The 20,447-nt window shown below is 50.0% G+C and overlaps 1 protein-coding gene across 2 annotated transcripts; it reads right to left on the bottom strand.

Moving 5' to 3' along the window:
• Positions 1-8,457: 8,457 nt before the first annotated feature.
• LOC100337852 (putative DBH-like monooxygenase protein 2) lies at positions 8,458-20,392 on the bottom strand. 2 transcript variants are annotated; one of them, XM_070071588.1, is made up of 14 exons: positions 18,338-20,392; positions 17,895-18,081; positions 16,750-16,896; positions 16,065-16,226; positions 15,741-15,824; positions 14,085-14,252; positions 13,821-13,923; positions 13,472-13,638; positions 12,689-12,780; positions 12,317-12,413; positions 12,119-12,178; positions 11,183-11,313; positions 10,323-10,437; positions 8,458-10,027 (listed from the first exon to the last, which is right to left on the bottom strand). In XM_070071588.1, coding segments are annotated over exons 1-14 (1,758 nt in total). In that variant the 5' UTR covers positions 18,340-20,392; the 3' UTR covers positions 8,458-9,784. The 2 variants fall into 2 exon arrangements, with proteins under 2 accessions (XP_069927689.1, XP_002721886.2); XM_002721840.5 differs by lacking the exon at positions 18,338-20,392 and having other exon boundaries at positions 17,895-18,225.
• Between the last annotated feature and the right edge of the window lie 55 nt (positions 20,393-20,447).

The raw sequence follows: 20,447 nt of genomic DNA, 5'->3' as shown, positions 1-20,447 counted from the left end.
AAAATAAATATAAAGAAATACTAGGGGCTAGTGCCGTGGCGCAGTAAGTTAATCCTCCACCCGTGGAGCCAGCATCCCATATGGGCGCCAGTTCTAGTCCCAATCGCCCCTCTTGCAGTTTAGCTCTCTGCTGTGGCCTGGGAAAGCAGTAGAAGATGGCCCAAGTCCTTGGGCCCCTGCACCCACATGGGAGACCCAGAAGAAGCTCCTGGCTTCTGGCTTCGGATCAGCGCAGCTCCAGCCATTGCAGCCATTTGGGGAGTGAACCAACGGAAGGAAGACCTTTCTTTCTGTTCTTTCTGTCTCTCCCTTTCACTGTCTGTAGCTCTAACTCTCAAATAAAATACAGAAAATTAAAAAATACTATTGTATTTCCATTTTTAAAGGTAATTGAATCCTAGAGAAGTTAAATTATCAGCTCAGATTTATAAATAAATAAATAGAAGAGATGAGAGACAAAACCATCTCATCTAAAGGGAGACCCAACACTATTGGATGTTATGTCATAGAGTTTTCCCTATATCTGGTAAGATTCCACAGAAGCCAAGCCCAACCAAGTGAAAAAATCCATGGATGTAGGGTTAGCAGCCTGAGTCAACACTGAACTTTGCTTTAAGGAGTCCTCTTTTTAGGTGGCAAGTCAGAAATTTGCCTGTGTGTGTGTGTGTGTGAGTGTGTGTGTGTGTGTGAGGCCTGAAGACCAGCACCTGCTGAGAAAGCTCCAGAGCCCAGCATCTGCACTTCAAAGTCCTGCTCAGACCCTGATGACCTCCCAGGTGGTCCCAGCCCTGCCCCCAAGGAAAGCTCCCAGGAGAATTCTCTCTCCTCAGGACCAAATGGGTTACCTGATAACAAGGGGCAATAAAACCTCCTCAGATGCCCTAAGGGAAGCCCCCCTACTCTGCCCAGCAAATCTGGGGAGGAATTTACTAATTTTCACCCAAGAAGCCCTTCTGCCAGGATTCTCCATCCTTTATCCTGGAGGAGAGGGGGAGGTGGGTAAACAGACTCCCTTAAAAACCTAGGGAGTCCTTAGCCGGCGCCGTGGCTTAATAGGCTAATCCTCCACCTTGCGGCGCCGGCACACCGGGTTCTAGTCCCGGTTGGGGCGCCGGATTCTGTCCCGGTTGCCCCTCTTCCAGGCCAGCTCTCTGCTATGGCCAGGGAGTGCAGTGGAGGATGGCCCAGGTGCTTGGGCCCTGCACCCCATGGGAGACCAGGAAAAGCACCTGGCTCCTGGCTCCTGCCAGGATCAGCGCGGTGCGCCGGCTGCAGCGGCGGCCATTGGAGGGTGAACCAGCGGCAAAGGAAGACCTTTCTCTCTCTGTCTCTCTCTCTCACTGTCCACTCTGCCTGTCAAAAAAAAAAAAAAAAAAAAAAAAAAAAAAAAAAAACCTAGGGAGTCCAGATGGACTACGTGCTCAGCCCTCTGCTCTCTGCTGAGCCACCTGCCTGGCCTGCCCAGGTGTATTCTCTCCACTCAACCATGTAACCTCGCTCTCCCCTGGTCCAAGCAACTGGGCAGAGGCCCTCTCTCTGTCCCTTCTGTCCTGAGGGATGCCCTATCCCCAATTAAGCCTTATCACTGGGCTCTCTGTCTCATGCCTGAGTTTCTTTCTTTCTTTCTTTCTTTCTTTCTTTCTTTCTTTCTTTCTTTCTTTCTTTCTTCCTAGGCAGAGTGGACAGTGAGAGAGAGAGAGAAAGGTCTTCCATTGCTGTTGGTTCACCCTCCAATGGCCGCCGCGGCCAGCACACCGCGCTGATCCAAAGCCAGGAACCAGGTGCTTCCTCCTGGTCTCCCATGGGGTGCAAGGCCCAAGTACTTGGGCCATCTTCCACTGCACTCCCTGGCCACAGCAGAGAGCTGGCCTGGAAGAGGGGCAACAGGGACAGAATCCAGCACCCCGACCGGGACTAGAACCCGGTGTGCTGGCGCCGCTAGGTGGAGGATTAGCCTATTGAGCCGTGGCACTGGCCCTGAATTCTTTCTTGCATGCAGACAAGAACCCCACGGCTCCCATAGTGACACTTTTACTGTGGGAGGGTCATTGGTTAGAGCTAATCTCATTTCTTCTGCTCACAACCTCTGTCCCTCAACTCTTCTTTCTTATTTTTAAGAGAGCTCTTAGACCTTCAGGAAACTCCGTCTCCAGTGTATTGGAAAGTGCCTCTAGTTCTCCACACCTGACCACTCCTCCCTTCTGCTCCAAACATTGTATGGAAATTATTAAATGTAGCATTTGGCTGATTGGAAATGAGAAAATGAATAACGAATCTACTCTTCAAGAGAGGAGAGTACTTAGTCTTGGAAGTAGACAGAAGTCCTGGAGTGGAAGGCAGGGGCTTGGAATAAATCCTATTTCCACTGGAAAGAGAGCTAACATTACAGTACAAGTCAGGACAATGCCATGGGAATGGAGCCCACCTGGTGCCTGGATAGAAGCGTGTAGGGCCACACATCTGCCTGTGCCAGGAGGCACCGGGAGGGCATGGGCAGTCTCCATTCAGTCCAGGGGGGAAGAGTAGCAGTAGGCATCAGCTTGCTGCTGCTGAGCCTCTTATCAGACCTCATCCGTACAGTAGACTCCGTTGGACCAGATCTAAGAGTTCCATCTGCAGGCACTGTTCCTTTAGACGCACTCCCTCCAGTTTCTGCCTAGGACTGGATAAACATCTGAAACCACACCATGTATTTTCAGTCTGCAAAACACTACACAAAGGATAATTACAACTATTATGTCATTCCCTGGGCGTGCGGATGTCTCTTTCAGCTTTTTTCCTTCTCCTGCCACTCGAATCTCCTTGGGGCAGAGCAGTCTTTCCTTAGTGCTGGTACTTCGTAACTAAGACCATGCTGAGAGTCTTTTTCCAAGCTCAAGTTTTGTAAGGGAAAGTTGTTCTAAGTGGTGTCTCTAATGTGTCTCAAATTGTGCTTCGGGGGAAAAATGAGCTTTTTTTTTTTTAATATGGAACAGAGTGTTTCATTGCTAAATTAAATAACAACCGTCTCGCCTCACTTTACAAAACAGTTAATGGATGTAATTATTCCAATTTTCTATTATTTTTAAATGTTTTGTTCTTCAGCTATTTATGTTCGCTGCTATTCCCATGTTACCTTCTAGGGTGCTCTAGCTAAGAACACACTTTCTGACAAACAACAGACACAAAAGATTCTTAAAGAGCCAACGGAGTTCACGTTGCCAGTGTGCATGTTTGTGATGGACAGCATTTTATATGGAAGACGTATTTTGTCCTTGTAATATTTTCTCTGGTTTGTGTGATGAAATTAAATACATCAGAGATTCATCCTGCTCTTCTTTGTTTTTAAGATTTTATTTATTTGGGAGAGAGAGTTACAGACAGAGAAAGGGAGAAACAGAGAGAAAGGTTTTTCACCCACTGGTTCACTCCCCAAATGACCGCAATGGCCTGAGCTGGGCCCATCTGAAGCCAGGAGCCAGGAGCTTTTTCTAGTCTCCCATGTGGGTGCAGGGGCCCAGGCACTTGGGCCATCTTCTGCTGCTTTCTCAGGCCATAGAAGAGAGCTGGGTCGGTAGTGGAGCAGGTGGGACATGAACCTGTGGCCATATGGGATGCCGGTGCTGCAGGCAGAGGCTTAGCCCAGTAAGCCACAGTGCGGGCCCATCATCATGCTCTTCTAAGGCCACTGTAATTTGGTGGTGACTCATTGAATGAAGGTAGCATGAGTTCTTGGAGAGCTCTTGGTTTGTCTCCTGCCCAGCTGAGATGTGTTGCGATCCACAGTGTTCTTCCAAAGCGTCTGTCTTCAGCACTGAGGTGAGAACAGGATGCCATCTGGGCTTCAACTGCCCTGCCTCTGGCTGTATTTCTGCTCACTTATGTTTTATCAAAATATTATACAAATATTGAGATAACTGTTGGTCTAAATCATAAACACTGCATATCTATAGGGATAATTCTCATTTAAAGTATGAAAAACTGCTGGTGCTGCGGCTCACTAGGCTAATCCTCCGCCTTGCAGAGCTGGCACACCGGGTTCTAGTCCTGGTTGGGGCGCCGAATTCTGTCCCGGTTGCCCCTCTTCCAGGCCAGCTCTCTGCTGTGGCCAGGGAGTGCAGTGGAGGATGGCCCAAGTGTTTGGGCCCTGCACCCCATGGCAGACCAGGAAAAGCACCTGGCTCCTGCCATCGGATCAGCACGGTGCGCCGGCCACAGCGTGCCAGCTGTGGAGGCCATTGGAGGGTGAACCAACGGCAAAAGGAAGACCTTTCTCTCTGTCTCTCTCTCTCACTGTCCACTCTGCCTGTAAAAAAAAAAGTATGAAAAACTAAGAAAAACATCATGGTGTTTTCCAATATATTATATTTAACATTGCAGTTTAAATATTTCAATGATTGTCCCTTCTGTTGAATCTAATATTCTTCATAAAAAAATTAAAAAAATAAGAACCTGTAATCCATGCCGTGACCCATAAGCCATGCTGGATTTACTCCTTGCTTGCTTTTCTCATCTCTACCATGTCCCATCCCATTCCTGTGCATTTCTTGCCTCACACGCTATCTGTCTGTCCCCTGCATGCACTCAGCTTGCCCTATTCTGTCTCTTCCTTTCTAAAGTTTTATATAAGGCAACTAATTTCCTGCATTCGTATGTACAGATTCAGGAGCACAGTGACTTTCCCACCCCACCCTCCTCCTGCCTGTGCTCCCATCCTTCTTCCTCCTTCCTCTCTTACTCCCTCTCTTAATTGTTACAATGATCTATTTTACTTCATACTCGTAACGTTAACTCTACACTAAGAGTTCAAGGAATAGTGAGAAAGAAAAAAATAGTGTTCCTTAACTGTGGAGACAGGGGATGCACACAGTCACTGAATCCTCACCAGAATTTATTTTATAAATAAAATAAAATAAAATAAAAATAATTGTTTGCTGATTTCATTCTAACTGGGGTGAGGTGAAACCTCCCTGTGGCTTTGATTTGCCTTCCCCTGATGGCTAGTGATCCTGACCATTTTTCACGTGTCTGTCATTTGAATTTCCTCTTTTGAAAAATGCCTGTTGGAGTCCTTTGCCCATTTCTTAACTGGATTGCTTGTTTTGTTGTTGTTGAACTCTCTGTAGATATTGGATATTAATCCTTTATCAGCTTCGTAGTTTGAAAATATTTTCTCCCATTCTGTTGGTTGCCTCTTCACTTTTCAGAGTGTCTCCTTTGCAGTGCAGAAGCTTCTCAGCTTGATGCAGTCCCATTTGTCAGTTTTGGCTTTGACTGCCTGTGCTTCTGGGGTCTTTTCCAAGAAGTCTTTGCCTGTGCCAATGCCTTGAGTTTCCCCAATGCTCTCCTCTGTTAATTTGATGGCATCAGGTCACAGATTGAGATTCTTGATCCATTTTGAGTTCATGTTTGTATGAGATGTAATGTAGGGGCCTTGTTTTTTAACTCCATATTTCTTCCACCTTTGGCTTTGGAAGGGCTTTCCTTTCTCTGCTACTTACTTATTGACTGGCTACTTATTGCAAGTAGCCGCTTCCCTGAGACCCCTACATGTGACCTTCTCTGAGGTCCTCACACATCCCTGCCTAACCATAAGAAACAAAGTATCTCCAGAGCACTTCCCACTGCTGTCCACTCTGACTGACCAGTGGCTTTTCTATGGCTTAACCGTGTGAAACCAGAATGTGACTCCTGTTCCACCCAGGAAACAAGATTTTCAAGAAATCTGATTCTCAATCTTGAATGCATATTGGTAACATTAATAACCCACTAATGCCTAGGAACTGCCCTTGTCACCTGATATTTTTTGAAGATTTATTTATTGGAAAGGCAGAACAATACAGAGAGAGGGGAGAGAGAGCTTCTTCTTGCTGATCCACTCCCAAAATGGCTGCAACTTCCAGGTGTAGGACATGCCAAAGCTGGGAGCCAGGAACACCATTCTGGTGTCCCACATGACTGGGAGGGGACCAAGTACTTGGACCAACTTTTGCTGCCTTCCCCAGTGCACTAAAGCTGGTTTAGGAGCAAAGAAGCTGGGCCTTGAACTGGCATTCAGTAAGGGATGCAAGAATTGCCAATGGCAGCTTAAACTGTTGTGCCAAAATGCCAGTCCATCACCTGGTGATTCTAACGTTAGAGTCCTGAGTTAGTGGACTTGGACACCTTCATGCTCAGGATCAGCTACTAAACCCTGGCAGAAATTTAGATACTGCTTACAACTCTACAAAAGAGGGAGAAGAGACAGTCATCAGTTTCATGAAGGGGAAAGAAAGAGAGAGAAAGAAGTGGAGAGGGAGGTGTGGAGGAGGAAGGAGATTGAGGAAGAGAAAGGGGAGGGGACGGGAGGGGAGGGGAGGGAAGAGAAATGGGGCAAAATAGATGAGGGGTGGTCAAACATTTTGTGGAAAATTCCTATTATGAAAAACCTATGTAAGGATTTCCAATTCGTTTTTAAAATATTTATTTACTTATTCAAAAGAAGAATGACATAAGGAGAGATGGGTAGACAAGGACAGAGAGATATCTTCCATTCGCTGGCTAACTCTCCAGATGGTCACAACAGTCAGAGCTGGGTCAAGCCACAGTGAGGAATCAGGAAGTCCATCCAGGTCTCCCATGTGGGTGCAGAATTTGGGCATGATCTGCTGTTTTTCCAGGCACACTAACATGGAACTGGATTGGAACTGGAGCAAGTGAGACTCAAACCAGCATTCACGTATGGGATGCCAGCTTCTCACGCAGTGGCTTAGCCCGCTGGACCACAACTCTGACCCCAGGGATTTTAAATTCTCTTTGCATCAAAATATATCTCTTCCAAATTTTCATCTGCTTATTTATTTGCAAAACAGGGAGAGGGAGAGAGGACTCCCATTTCCTGGGATGCTCACAATGGCCAGACTTGGGCCAGAGTCCTAAACTGGGAGCCAGGAAGTCCATCCAGGTCTCCCACATGGGTGGTAGGAGCTGGGTTAGTTGATCCATCACTGCTGTCTCCTGAGGTCTGCACTGAGAGACGCTAGACTCAGGAACTGGAGCTCGAGACAGAAACCCAGTATTCCAATGTAGGACACACGTGTCTTAACTGCTAGGCTAAATGCCCACTCCTATACTTTCATTAATTCCATTTCTCATAAAGTCTTAAAAACATTATTTGAAAGACAAAGCTAGAGAGAGAGAGAGGGTGGATGGGGGGAGATGAAGGAAAAAGAGAGGGAGGAACAGAGAGGTCTCCCGTGTGCTGGATCATTCCCCGAAATGGCCTCAGTGAGCAGGGCCTCTGCCTCTGCCTCTCTAACTCTGCCTTTCAAATAAGTAAATAAATCTTTAAAAATAAATAAATCCAGCTGGCGCCGCGGCTCAATAGGCTAATCCTCCGCCCAGCGGCTCCAGCACACCGGGTTCTAGTCCCGGTCAGGGCGCCGGATTCTGTCCCGGTTGCCCCTCTTCCAGTCCAGCTCTCTGCTGTGGCCCAGGAGTGCAGTGGAGGATGGCCCAAGTCCTTGGGCCCTGCACCCGCATGGGAGACCAGGAGAAGCACCTGGCTCCTGCCTTCGGATCAGCACGGTGCGCCAGCCACGGTGCCCCGGCCGCAGCGGCCATTGGAGGGTGAACCAATGGCAAAGGAAGACCTTTCTCTCTGCCTCTCTCTCTCACTGTCCACTCTGCCTGTCAAAAAATAAACAAATATAAATAAATAAATAAATCCATGCATAGTTTTTTCCATAACATGCATTTTCCATGAACTTCTGGAGAAGATTTAAATTATTTTGCCTCGACAAGACATATTTTAGTTCCATTTCCCACAAATTCCTTGAAGTATTCTTGTATAAATGCACCCCTTAGAACTACAGACGTGTGTCATTCCCTGTAAGTTGGGGTAAATTTAAGTCCTTTCCTAATGTTTATGTCCAGACCTCATTTTCATCTGTACTTTGATTGCCTCAGATATCAGGCAGGTGCCTTCAGTCTATTTCCTCAAAGGGACATCTGCATTTCCCTTGCCTGGTGACAACAGAGAAGGCCAACAGTGACATGAATGCCTTGTGAATCAGGTGAAGCCAATTTTTCATAATCAAGAGCTTGGAAAAGCTTCCTTGATTTAAGGACAGCAAGCACCTCTACTTACACGCCATCAGACCTGGAAGTGGCGCCAGTCATTGAGAAGATACAACACAGGGATGGCAGGACTGAACGTGAACACTGAGGGGTTTGCCTAACCTCAGAACGGAGCGTCCAGAATCCTCCAGGGGGAGTGGCTGTCAGGATAACAGGTGTATTGCCTCCCTCATCCCCAGTGCACCTCACCAATCCAGAGGATGGAGATTTCAGGCTAAGGTGACATTAGATCAACGCTTGGCTCCTTAAGAATGACACCGTTTTCTAAGGCCATCCCTCTAAAGGCCTTGGGACATTCAAAATAGAGATCCCTTCGGGAGGGCATGAACAACAAGCAAGGTAACCCATGGTGTAGCTTGGTGACTTTATTTATTTATTTATTTTTGACAGGCAGAGTGGACAGTGAGAGAGAGAGAGACAGAGAGAAAGGTCTTCCTTTTGCCGTTGGTTCACCCTCCAATGGCCGCCACGACTGGCGCACCGTGCTGATCTGAAGGCAGGAGCCAGGTGCTCCTCCTGGTCTCCCATGGGGTGCAGGGCCCAAGTACTCCGGCCATCCTCCACTGCACTCCCTGGCCACAGCAGAGAGCTGGCCTGGAAGAGGGACAACCGGGACAGAACCCGGCGCCCTGACCGAGACTAGAACCCGGTGTGCCGGCGCCGCTAGGTGGAGGATTAGCCTAGTGAGCTGCGGCACCGGCCGCTTGGTGACTTTAAATCCTGAAGGAGAAGATGGTGCTGAGCTTCTCAAGGTGCATAATAAATACAGAAACGCCCCCAGAAGCTCTCCGAGAAGCCACTGCCCTTAACCCTTCCTGGAAACCGTGGTGCAGAATTTCAGCTCCCACAAATCGCTGTACTTGGTTGCTGCTCTGGGAACTTTCTGGACAAGCCTGGGCTCCAGAGGACCACCTCTCTCATGGCCATTCTCCTGCTCTCCGAGGTCAGTCCAGGCCGCTATGCATGATAGGCTCTTCACACCTGGTGGCCTGAGTTCGAGCCGTGACATTCGAGGGGGTAAGCAGGTCTTCTCACAGTAGAGACACAGGGGAGGAGAGCAGGGCTGTGTATTAAATGTTGAATTTGGGATGACTAGGTCCTTAGACTGACAAATCAAGAAAGTACCCAGTCGCCTCCCCTGGACCAAAGGCTGCAAGGAAAGAGATGGCAACAGGAAGCAAATAGAGTTCTATTTAATGTGATGTCTTGAGTATTGTTCCTACACAGGAAGTCCCTCCCTTGACCATCACCCTTCCCCCTGCACTGCACACGTGGGGCCCACAAGGAGGGCTGGGCATGCATGTCAGAAGCAGAGACAAAGAAAGCTTCCCCAAGGGCAGGTGCAGACTAAGGAGGGTTTGGCGTGCTTTCCCTCTGCTCAAGCCCATCCCTTACGGCATCGTCCTAAGGGAACTGGGCACTGGACTTCCTAAAGACTGGACTCACTGCCGCACGCTCAGCCCTGGGCTGGACTGTCAGAACACGTGTGTTCCACAAGTGCTTTTGTGGATGACTTCATCCTGTGTCACCGGCAAGCCTTTAGGGAACATTGCAATGCTCAGGCTGCAGGTTCATGGCCTGGGTCACGGGAAGGAGCACACAGACGGGGACCTAAGAGGAGTTTCTGGTTTGATGATAGGAGAGGGCTGAGAAGAGGGGCCCTGCTAAGTGACGGCAGGAAAGAGCATCAGCCCCTGGTCTGCAGTGTGCCAAGGAGCCGGGAGAGGGCACCCTGCACAAACAAGAGGGCGGTCAGGGGAAGGCACCTCAGGGTGGTAGCACTGGAGCTGGGCAAGGCCATTGGTGCTGCCCTGAAGCCCGCAGGCTTCTTGTCCTGGGGCTCCACTTTGCCTCCAGAGGACTCCAAGCAGGGCCCCCGAGGAGTGGGAGTGATGTTTGGAATCCAGCCTGTTGTGTTTTCCACAACCTCCTGCAAAACAAGGGAAAAAGTGCATAAAGCCAGATGCCTCCCTGTCTCCTTTCGTTTCCTGAGTCCGGCCTTGGTTAGAGGCCAGAATGCTGACAGAGCTCACAGTCTAACTGGGGGGCTCTGGCCAAATCCACAGCCAAGAGCGGCAACAACCCATCTACCTCCTCAGTCCCCCTTCCCTGACAGGTGTACCCCCAACTGCTATTTGCTCATCTCATTCTGCTCTTTGCCTGTCCTTGTCTGAGACCATGCAACGCCCCTCGACCTAGAGAATGGTACCTCCTGGGACACTCACATCAATGGTCTTGATTAACACTGTCTGCTGGGCCTCCTTGCAGGCCTTCTCAGCCTTCTTAATATTCTCTGGGGTCCACTCAACGTTGTTCATGGCCATCATACCCTCCATGGGACTGCAGAGGGTAAGGATCAGGGCAGCAGAGTACAATAGCTTAGTGTTGACTTGCAGCTTTGACAAAACTTGCATCAAGTACCTCATTTGTGGCAGCCTCCATGCTATGTGGCACAAACCATAAGGGATGTCTTACAGCTTGATGAGACAACCATAATTAATTTGAGAGAAAAGAAATACCGTTAGAACTCAGAGAGGAAAATTAAAGGTAATAAGCGTGGGGTCTTCTGACTCTTTAAGGGAGTGATTCTTCATCTGCGGGCCGTGGAGTCCGAAGGGTGGGCGGAGTGATTGCAGAGACTCTGTAGTTGCCTTGAGGTTTTGTGTAAATGCAATGTGCTGCACAGACAGACGTTTTTCTTAGGAAGTCATCTCAGTGGTCTGCCAGAGTCTCAGAATCCTTACTCCCAGATGATTAAAGAGTCATGATTTGAACGGAAACACTGTCACTTCACACGTGAAAATGGCAGACCGAAAAAAAAATACACCAGGACCTGACTTTCAGGGATCTGCTTATCTGCTCCCCTGAATGACCGTGCCTGTGTGGAAAGATTCCTGCAGAACTCCTGTCTTGGGTCAGAACTTGGAGAGCCAGACAGTGACAGGGACACATGTGAAGAAGGCAGGGCTGGCTAGGGTTTCCACTGAGCAATCCTGGCTCACCGGCCCGGCACTTGGTGATTAGGTCTCCTTTTCTACACCCCACCCCCACCCCAGGATCCCTCCTGCACACCAGGATAACTTACTCTGACACCTCTTCCCCCAGCTCATGGGCCACAAAGATGATGTCAGGGTACCCGTGGCAGCTGGAGATGTTATTCCGGGGATAGTAGAAGAGGAAGATGAGGCACATCTCATTGACAGTGCTGGGACCTCCCTGAAGAAGAGCAGAGAGATGGACAAACTAATACACAAAGGCACACAGAGAAAAGAGCAGGCAGGAAGAAAGTAGTTTAGGAAGCCATTCTATCTGAGAAGTCTTTCTTTTAAAATACGGAGCCAACTCAATACTAATTACCACACTTCAGGCTTTCTCCTCTGTTCCCAGTGAGAGGACAATTATTGACGTTATTTCCAAAGAAACATCCCATATTTCTGCCCTGTCCTCTACATCTCCCCTGTCCTTGTCCCGTTCTGGGAAGGACTGTCTGTCTCCCCACTAACATCAGTCACCCGTCTGTCCCAGTTGCACTCTGGTCTCCTGTTCCTGACACACAAATTGGGTTCCTTTTTAACAAAGCGACAACAGTTAGTTCTAAGTGAGCCTCCGTTACAAATCCAGGCGTGACTGGGTGTTTCATGTATTGACCAATCTTGTGCGACAGGAAATGGTATTTGTTTTTTTATGAATTAGGAAACTGAGCTGCACCGTTCCGAAGGTTGGAAGGCTACTAACTGCTTGTGCTGACACTCAGACCCAGGCAGCGAGAGCCCAGCTTCCATGGTCTCAGCCACATATAACACATGCATGGTCTTAGTGGCTCATTGACACAGAATTTGGGAATCCCTGTACCCATGTGAGAACACGAAAAAACTTGTGTGAATGGATAAATAGTGATGCCAGTGAAGGAAAGGAGGGGATCCAGCTGGAATAACTAGAGCCACCTAGTAGCCAAATGCAGAGGCGGGGTTCTCTTCTGGGGCTGCGGTCAAGGTGATCTGATGGCTAGAGGGGTACTCACGAAAGTCATGGAGTCACGGTCCAGGGTCTGGTAGTGACATTCTACCAGCAGTTCATCTCCCTGGTCATGGTAAAAGAAGACAGAGTAAGGCACAGAGTTACGGGCACACTCTCAGAACTTCCCTGGTTATGGTTAACAGTGATGAGCTCTGATCCTGCCTGTCCCTCAGTTCTACTCATTCCTCCCCCAGGACCCCACCGGCTTGATCTCCACTCGAGCAGGTAAATCTCGGGTCTCCTGCAGATTGAAGTCGTAGGAATCATCTTTACAGATTGTTCGGAGTTGTGTTCCATTTCTGGAGGGAAACAAGGGTAGAAGACGTAGATGGGACGGTGAAGTCAGGAGGGGTCTACCAATAAAGACGCAGTGTGCATCATCCAATGGCGTAATTGCCCACATAAATAAACCAAAACAGTTCTTTCTTCCACAGCCCCGCTCAGTCATCTCTACTGTAGGGATAGTTCTAGCTCTTCCTGATTCTCAGCCAAACATAACCTCATGATGCAGAGTAAATAACTCTTCCTCTAACTTATACCCACACACAGAAGGCAAACCAAGGTCTTCCCTCACCTGTATTGCACAGCCTGCAGAGCCCGCCCAGCCAAGTGGGTGTGGAGCAGGTAGCCATACACCTGTATGTCAGGCACCGGGGCCCCATTCATCTGTAACAGGGAGAGGGCACACCCCACTGGGTAAGAATGTGGTCTTTTTTTTTTTTTTTTTTTGACAGGCAGAGTGGACAGTGAGAGAGAGAGACAGAGAGAAGGTCTTCCTTTGCCGTTGGTTCACCCTTCAATGGCCGCCGCGGCCAGTGCGCTGCGGCCGGCGCACCGCGCTGATCCGATGGCAGGAGCCGGGTACTTATCCTGGTCTCCCATGGGGTGCAGGGCCCAAGGACTTGGGCCATCCTCCACTGCCTTCCCTGGCCACAGCAGATAGCTGGCCTGGAAGAGGGGCAACCGGGACAGAATCCGGCGCCCTGACCGGGACTAGAACCCGGTGTGCCGGCGCCGCAGGGCGGAGGATTAGCCTAGTGAGCTGCGGCGCCAGCCTAAGAATGTGGTCTTTACCTGTTCCTCAATTTTCCTCCTTTTCAGCTTTTCCCTCTTATGACTGACGCTCACCCCCTTAATTCTTATCGAACTCTCCTGGCACTATTCCCTACCTCTGTCCTCTTGCCCACAGAGTCCTAACTCATTTTCTTCCCTGCATGACCCATGCTGGGGAATTTTCCTGAGCTCCAGATTTTAATTATTCTCAAAGTCCGGGGCTCAGGTTGTGTGGGCTTCAGGGTTAACCTGGACCTGCGATAGGGAACACGGACCTTCAGGAAGGGTGTACTTCCAGCCTCACCTCTTCAAACTTCTCTGTTTTGCACAGCCCATAGGACATGAATGACTCGGCTCCTGGGGGTATGAAGTGGATGGGGAAGGTGAAGAAGCCCAGCTGGAGGACCCCCATGTCGTATTTGCGCAACTGAGAAGTGTAGTACACGCGGATCCCCGAGGAGTCGTACAAACCTGGTGCAGAAAGTAGCAATGTCAGAAGACAAGGGAGTGGCTCGCAATGCAGACAGAGGCTTGGAAAGGCCTGGGTGGGGCTGTGAGCACCAGCAGCCAGCATGGTCTCACAACATGACCTTAACTACTGAAGGAAGCCGCCAGCCCAACAGCTGCCCTGCCATGGTCCTCTGCAGGCTCACCAGGAAGGTTGTGAAAATTGCTGTAGTGAATCTCCAGCCGGATCCACTGAGGGTCCAAGGGGGTCCCAATAGAGATGCCCACATCATCTGGAAACTGGTAACTCTGGTGGAGGGAGGGGGATTTGGCAGCATGAGAGGTCCAGGCCTCCTCCTAGGTCTCATTGTGCACCTGTCCTCTACTCCAGGCTCCCACAAGCCCAGAAATCCCTGTTACCCAGTCACGTGTATTCCCTTCACCATGCACTTTCCTATCGCAGGACTCACGGTGCCTCCAACAGCCCAGCCGGCGATGACTTGTGAGCAGAGGGAGAAGGCAGGATCTGCCCCGTAGCAGTCGCTGATGCCGGTGGGGAGCACACTGGCATTGCCACAGGCATACAGCAGGATGTGATGCACCATTGTCTCATTGTGGGGTGCCAGCTTGGGCTCAAACTGGGCAGAGAAAGGAGGGTAGAGTGTGGTCAAGACCTCCTTGTCAAATTCTACTTTCCAAGTGCAATATATTCCCAGATAAAACTAGGCTCATTTCCCACCTCTCTCTGTTTCCGTCTCTTTCATTTTTGTCTCCGTTTTCTTCCTGGATTATTGTTGTCCCCAGCTTTGACTCTTTCAACACCTGCTCCTTTAAACCTGTTCCCTGGGGGCACAGCTCCTGGACTCCCTCTGGGGACGCTCCTGGATTCCCGACTGTCTTCCTGGGTGACCAGTCACTGTGTCTAAGCAGGGTAGCCTTCATCTTTGCATTCTTCATAAAGAAAAAATGGCTCCCACACATTTGCCACTTATTGTAATGTTATCTTTTTGTTTATTTGATCAAACAAATCACTCAGTTGTGGAGTTAGGTGATCGGTTTCAGTCCACTCTAGACAGGCTTTGCTGACTTTCTGACAGCCCTTGACTGCAGTCTCTCCCTGCCTTTACCTTCTCCTGAGCCAAGAGAGCTCAATTCTGACTTAACTTCTGTTTCTTACAAACAGTTACTGATCAACAACTTTTATTAAAACTTCTGCTGCATTGTGAGGTTTGAATAAAATACTGCTATGAGGTGGTCATTTGGCACAGAAGTCACGATGCTGCTTGGGATACCTGTATCCCGTATGGGAGTGCTAGATCTGAATCCCAGCTGCAGTACCAATTCCAGCTTCCTGATGATGTGCTCCCTGGGAGGCAACAGCTGATGGCTCAAGAACTTGGGTCCCTAGGTCGGCGCCGCGGCTCACTAGGCTAATCCTCCGCCTGCAGCACCGGCACACTGGGTTCTAGTCCTGGTTGGGGCGCTGGATTCTGTCCCGGTTGCCCCTCTTCCAGGCCAGCTCTCTGCTGTGGCCAGGGAGTGCAGTGGAGGACAGCCCAAGTCCTTGGGCCCTGCACCCCATGGGAGACCAGGATAAGCACCTGGCTCCTTGCCATTGGATCAGCACGGTGCGCTGGCCGCAGCTGAACCAACAGCAAAAGGAAGACCTTTCTCTCTGTCTCTCTCTCACTGTCCACTCTGCCTGTCAAAAAAATAAAAAATAAAATAATAATAATAATAAAAAAGAACTTGGGTCCCTGCCACCCATGTTGGAGACCTGGATGGAGTTTGCAGTTTCTGGCTTCAGCCTGGCCCCAGTGCCTATTGGTGCAGACATTTGGAGAGTGAACAAGTATTTGAATGATATCTCTGTCTCCATTTCTTTCTCTATGTCTCTGCCTCTCAGGCAAATAAATAACAGCACTTCAAGTTCTACTTCCCTGTTCCAGAAATTCTGTAACTACCGCCTCCCCCGAGCCCTTCCTCCCCCCGATCTCCCAGCTACTTCCCTATTGCTTCCTGCCAGCCATTCTCCATACATGATTCCTTTATGGTCAGCCGTACCCACTGCTCGGTTCAAGCATCTCCCTCCTCCTTGACCCCCCACCCCGTATGGTTCACTTTACCTTGTAGATGTGATGCTTCTTGCTGACAATTGGGAGAGGAAGAAAGGTGCAGGCATATGTGGTATCATCTTCTGGAATGAGGAACTGGGATAGGGAGGACCAGACTCAATGGGATGAGAGTGAGGCTCTCCAAGAAGCAGGAAGGGACAAGCCAGGAAAGGGGATTCATGCTAGACCAGCTTTGCAGACCTCACAAGACAAGAGGAGAATCAGAGTAACCTCAAACCAAGGTACATGCTCACCAGCAGGTGGAAGAGGAGGGTTTGGCTTGTGAGGGGACAGGGGTAGGGAGTGGGGTGGCTGGGTGAGGCGGAGGAATCTTACATCAGTGATCTCCAAGTCGTGAATGATGGTGTCCTCAGGGACTTCCAGGTCATCAGGGTGGACTATTTGTAGCAGGAAGATGGACTTGACAAAAGTGCGCTCCCGATCCAGTTCCACAGTGTCGTTCAGACCATAGGCAGCCAGTACCCTTACGGTGTCACCCTGAGGCACAGGAGCATTGAGGCGCTGGGACCCAGGAACATCGCTTTGCACCTGTGCTCAGTGGTCTGTGCAAGCCACTCACTCACTCCTGGCTGCACGGAGGATGGAGAAAGCTACAGACTGGCGTCAGCATTACTCTCTTCTAGTTGTGCCCCCAAACCTGCTTTCTAGTGTTGTTGGGCAGGTCCTGTTCCCCCTCACAGTCGCTATGCCTATGTCCACATCTGTGAAATGGAAGGGTTGATCTAAACTGAGATCCCAACAATCTAAGGTGCAGTGAGGTCGGGTGGTATTCTTCAGGATGGGAGTATTGGAGAGGATGGGGTGAGCGCGGAATTGGTGAGAGGTCCTCCTGCAGAGGACTTGTGGGTCACCAGAGGTGGAAGTCTCAGGCAGACTCTGGGAAAGCTGGGTGGGCTAAGGGTCTGAGGCACGGTGCACTGGTGCCTGATGGGAGTAAGTGCGCCTCCCCAAGAAGGAAAAACTGCTGTGACAGAATGATTTTGGACCTTCCTTATTTTACCATAATGTCTTGGTCATGAGGGTCACAGGAGCGGAAGGGCCTGGAGAAGCGCATGGTGGTATAGATTCCATCTTCTGTTAGTCCCTGCAGCTCAGCATCCTGGCTCCCGTCTTCCTCCAGGGTGTCTTCATCCACCAGGTGCTGATCCTGGGATCCAGCATAAGTCAAGGAGGAAGGGCCAGGAAGCCCAAATGGTCAGTCTAGGTGGAATTGGCTGTCCCTTTGGGTCCAGTAGAAGTCAAGGAGTAAGGGCCAGGAAGCCCAAATGGTCAGTCTAGGTGGAATTGGCTGTCCCTTTCCCTCCCCCAGGATACTAAAGCAGCAGAACGTCAGTCCACTGTATTAGGTCACTTCCTCCTGGGCAGAGCATGGCATCAGCGGGTGTGTCCTCAGGAAGAGGGATGATCCCTGTTGGTGGAGCTTCAGCACCTGACCTACGTTCACCTCACCTATTTCAAATCTCCCCTCTGAAAACCCTAAACTTCAGTGTCCTTAGTTGTTGGAATCTCACTTCTTTTCTGAGCCATTTTTGCCATTCATCCTCTCCCGTGAGGCTCTTAGCATGCTACTTTGTACTGATAATTGACACTTCCCTATATAAGTGCTGTTCAGAGAGTGATTAATGGTTCAGTGTGGGTTAGATTGGGAGATGAGTGAGCTATTTCTTATATTAAAGTGGAGATATAATAATCCATCTTATAGTGATCCTATGGGGTTTAGCATGCAAAGAATTTGGAGCAACTCTGAGTTAATCAAAAGCATGTAACGATTTAAAGTCATTGTCACTGCTACCGCTGCTACTGTTATTCCGCCTGATTGCATATGAAGGAAACTGAAGACACAGATGGCTCAAACAGCTCTTAGTTTTCCCCAGTGACCTGCGTTTAGTGGGCAATCAGCAACTAAGTAGTGCAAGCCTGGCTCTCACAGTCTAATGACCTCCTAGCAGCCTTGGAGACATGCACCCTGGACAGCTTTGGTAGCAAATTTTACAATGGGCCATTTCTGTAAGGAGAAATCAGCAGCCAGCCAGAGTTCTGGGAGTGCACTTGGATATGTTTGGAGAATACAGATCCTTTATGGACAAAAGCCACCCTCAACCCAACAGCGGCCCACACCCCTGAGGACGTCACCCTCAGACTTACCGAGAAATAGACGTTGCCATCAGGCAAGACTCCTCCAACCACAAGGTCACTGCCCACGAAGGTGTAGCGATTCATGACGCCTAAGCCCACCCAGCCAGCTGTCTGGACCTGGAGCTCAAAAGTGATGATCTCGGCCTCAAGGTCAAAGTCCCAGCGCAGGAGAATGACATTGGACGGACCCAGGAACCTGGAATAACGCAAGCGGGACTTGGGGCCAAGGTGTTTGCCGGGGGAGGGGGCAGTCAGGGCCAGAAGCAGGGAAAGCCTGAGCAGCAAAGCACAGGCCATGGCTCCTGGGGCCTGGAGCGTCTGTTCTGCCGACGAGCCCTCAAGAGCTCTGGGCTTATATGTGCCCCTGCCCACAGCAGGCACCATGCCACAGGGAGGGACAGGCTGGGGCTCCTCTGATCTGATTATCCCGGGCTCAGAGTGGTGCCACTTACATAACCCAGGAGGCAAGGGCTGCCCAGGGAGGGTCCAGGGCGCATTCCTTTCACTCTGGAGCCTGGTCCTGGCATGCAGTTCTCAGGAAGAAACGGTTCAAGTTTTCTGCTCCAACTCCATGCAAGGGTCTGGCCAACAGAAGCTACAAAACTGAGATTTTTATTTTCAGTTTCTCCCTGCATCTCTTTCCCTTCCTCTATAACTCTGTACCTCCCCGCCTCCCTTCCTGTCCCCCACGACCATCCTTGGGTGTCATTACTGAAAATCTCCCTCCAGCAAAGGCCGGAACCCAGTTTCCTGGGCATTTCCTATTTTATCTCTGTGTAGACCTGAGGCTCTAGCTGGGAGACAGGACCGTGTGCAGACCCAGACTTTCAGCCTCCAGGGCTGTGTAGGAAGGAGAGAAGTTATTGGGAGGAGCTTTGGGGAAGGCTGTGATTTCGTCTCCTGGAGGAGTTTTTTGTGATTAAGCCCTGGAAGGACACGAACAAGTGAAGGGGCCATAATCAGCCTTCAAGGCAGGCAGGTCTGGATCAGCATCGATGTTCTCACCTCAGTGGGGAGGGTCTGGGGAGTCTAAGCAGAAGAGGGGGGGAAGTCAGGAAGAAGCATCACTTTGCTTTTGGGGTGCTGTGTGCATTTCCTGCTTGGAGTTGCCTTCAGGGAGATCACATTTGAGAGACTGCACCAGAGGGGTACCCCGATTTCTCTGCTTGCAAGCACATTGGTGCTAGGGAAACAGTAAAAGCATGAAGGACTATAGGGGTGCCGTAGAAAAAAGGGACTTTAGGGGCACTTCACTTTCAATCCCCTTAATTTTTAAGTGAGAAATGGGGGCCCTGTGGGGCAATGTGAGTGGTGTGTCATCAGCCACCGAGTCAGAGGCAGAGTTAACACAACAACACAAGTGCCAGGCCAGCACTCGTTCCTTTGTTCTTTTAGGCCACAGACACCAGGTGGCTGCCTGCCTCTGCGTGGCTCCTCCTGGGGGAGGAGTTGCTGTCATTTGCTGGCTGCTTCTTGGGGAAAGACAACAAGTTCTGACTCTAAGTTCAGAGTGGTTCTTGCCCAGTGACTGTCACAGCTGACTTCCTCTAACCCAAGGATCCTGGTCTCCACTACACAACGGATAGGACACGTGTCTTGAGAGTCTCCCCGGAGACACTGGCCCTTGCATGTCCGCACAGGAATTCAGCTCAAGCCAGGGTGCATAGATGCTGGGTTTTCTACCTACAGTGCACATGTTGAGTGCATGCATGTTATGGTGCTGCCTGTTGGGCTCGTTAAAGCTGCTAACGACCCAGCCCAGGTTGGTTGCTGCTACTGAGAGCATTTGAATAGCAATTGGGGTGCATCGGGGAGAGAAAGCAAATGCCCCACAGAGGCAGCCACAAGCCTGAACCCTGGGCCTGGCAGAGAAAGTCGGGAGCTAGACAGCCACCTGGAAGCAAGAGGCTTACCTTGGCCCAGGAAGGGAGCACAGCCAAGGCCAGAGCAGGCCGGCCCGGGGATGCAGTGACCTTGAGAAGCACAAGGAGATAACCGGAGTGTTGGAGACACTCTGATCCCAATCTCACCGGAGGATTAAGCTAAGCGTCCTAGGTTCACTTATTGTCATGGCCATTGGTGTTTGCTAATGGGCTTTACCCAAAGAAAACTAAACTTGCCATATCTTTATCACAGGAGATAGTTGGGCAGCTTGGTGTAAAATGTCCACTTTCAATTCCGTTAAGCTCCTGAGTTAAGTTAGGCTCTCCTATCTTAGAATCTGGGATATAGGGGCACTGTGCACCCAGATGATCACATTTCAAAGAAATGGTTCAGCTGCTCCTGGAAACATACATCTTAAAGCCAGCAGGAGGCTGATTTCACTTTTAAAAATATTTACACACATTTCAAAGGGACAGGGGAGAACTCACAATTACAAGTGTTCCCACATAAATGCTGTGAGAAAATGGAGGGGAGGGGAACCTCTTCCCTGTTCTCGTATTTCACCACGTGATTGCACTCCCAGAATCCAACACAGGGGAGTGGACATGCGTACCCGTCGTGGATGCCCAGTGTGGCCCTGCAGTGACCTCTGCGTGCTGTGGTGCATGTCGGTGGGAG

The sequence above is a fragment of the Oryctolagus cuniculus genome, chromosome 3, assembly GCF_964237555.1.
Source record: "Oryctolagus cuniculus chromosome 3, mOryCun1.1, whole genome shotgun sequence".
In the NCBI taxonomy this organism is placed as follows: domain Eukaryota; kingdom Metazoa; phylum Chordata; class Mammalia; order Lagomorpha; family Leporidae; genus Oryctolagus; species Oryctolagus cuniculus.
The sequence above is the reverse complement of the archived record's forward strand: the minus strand, read 5'-3'. Positions and strand labels throughout refer to the sequence as shown.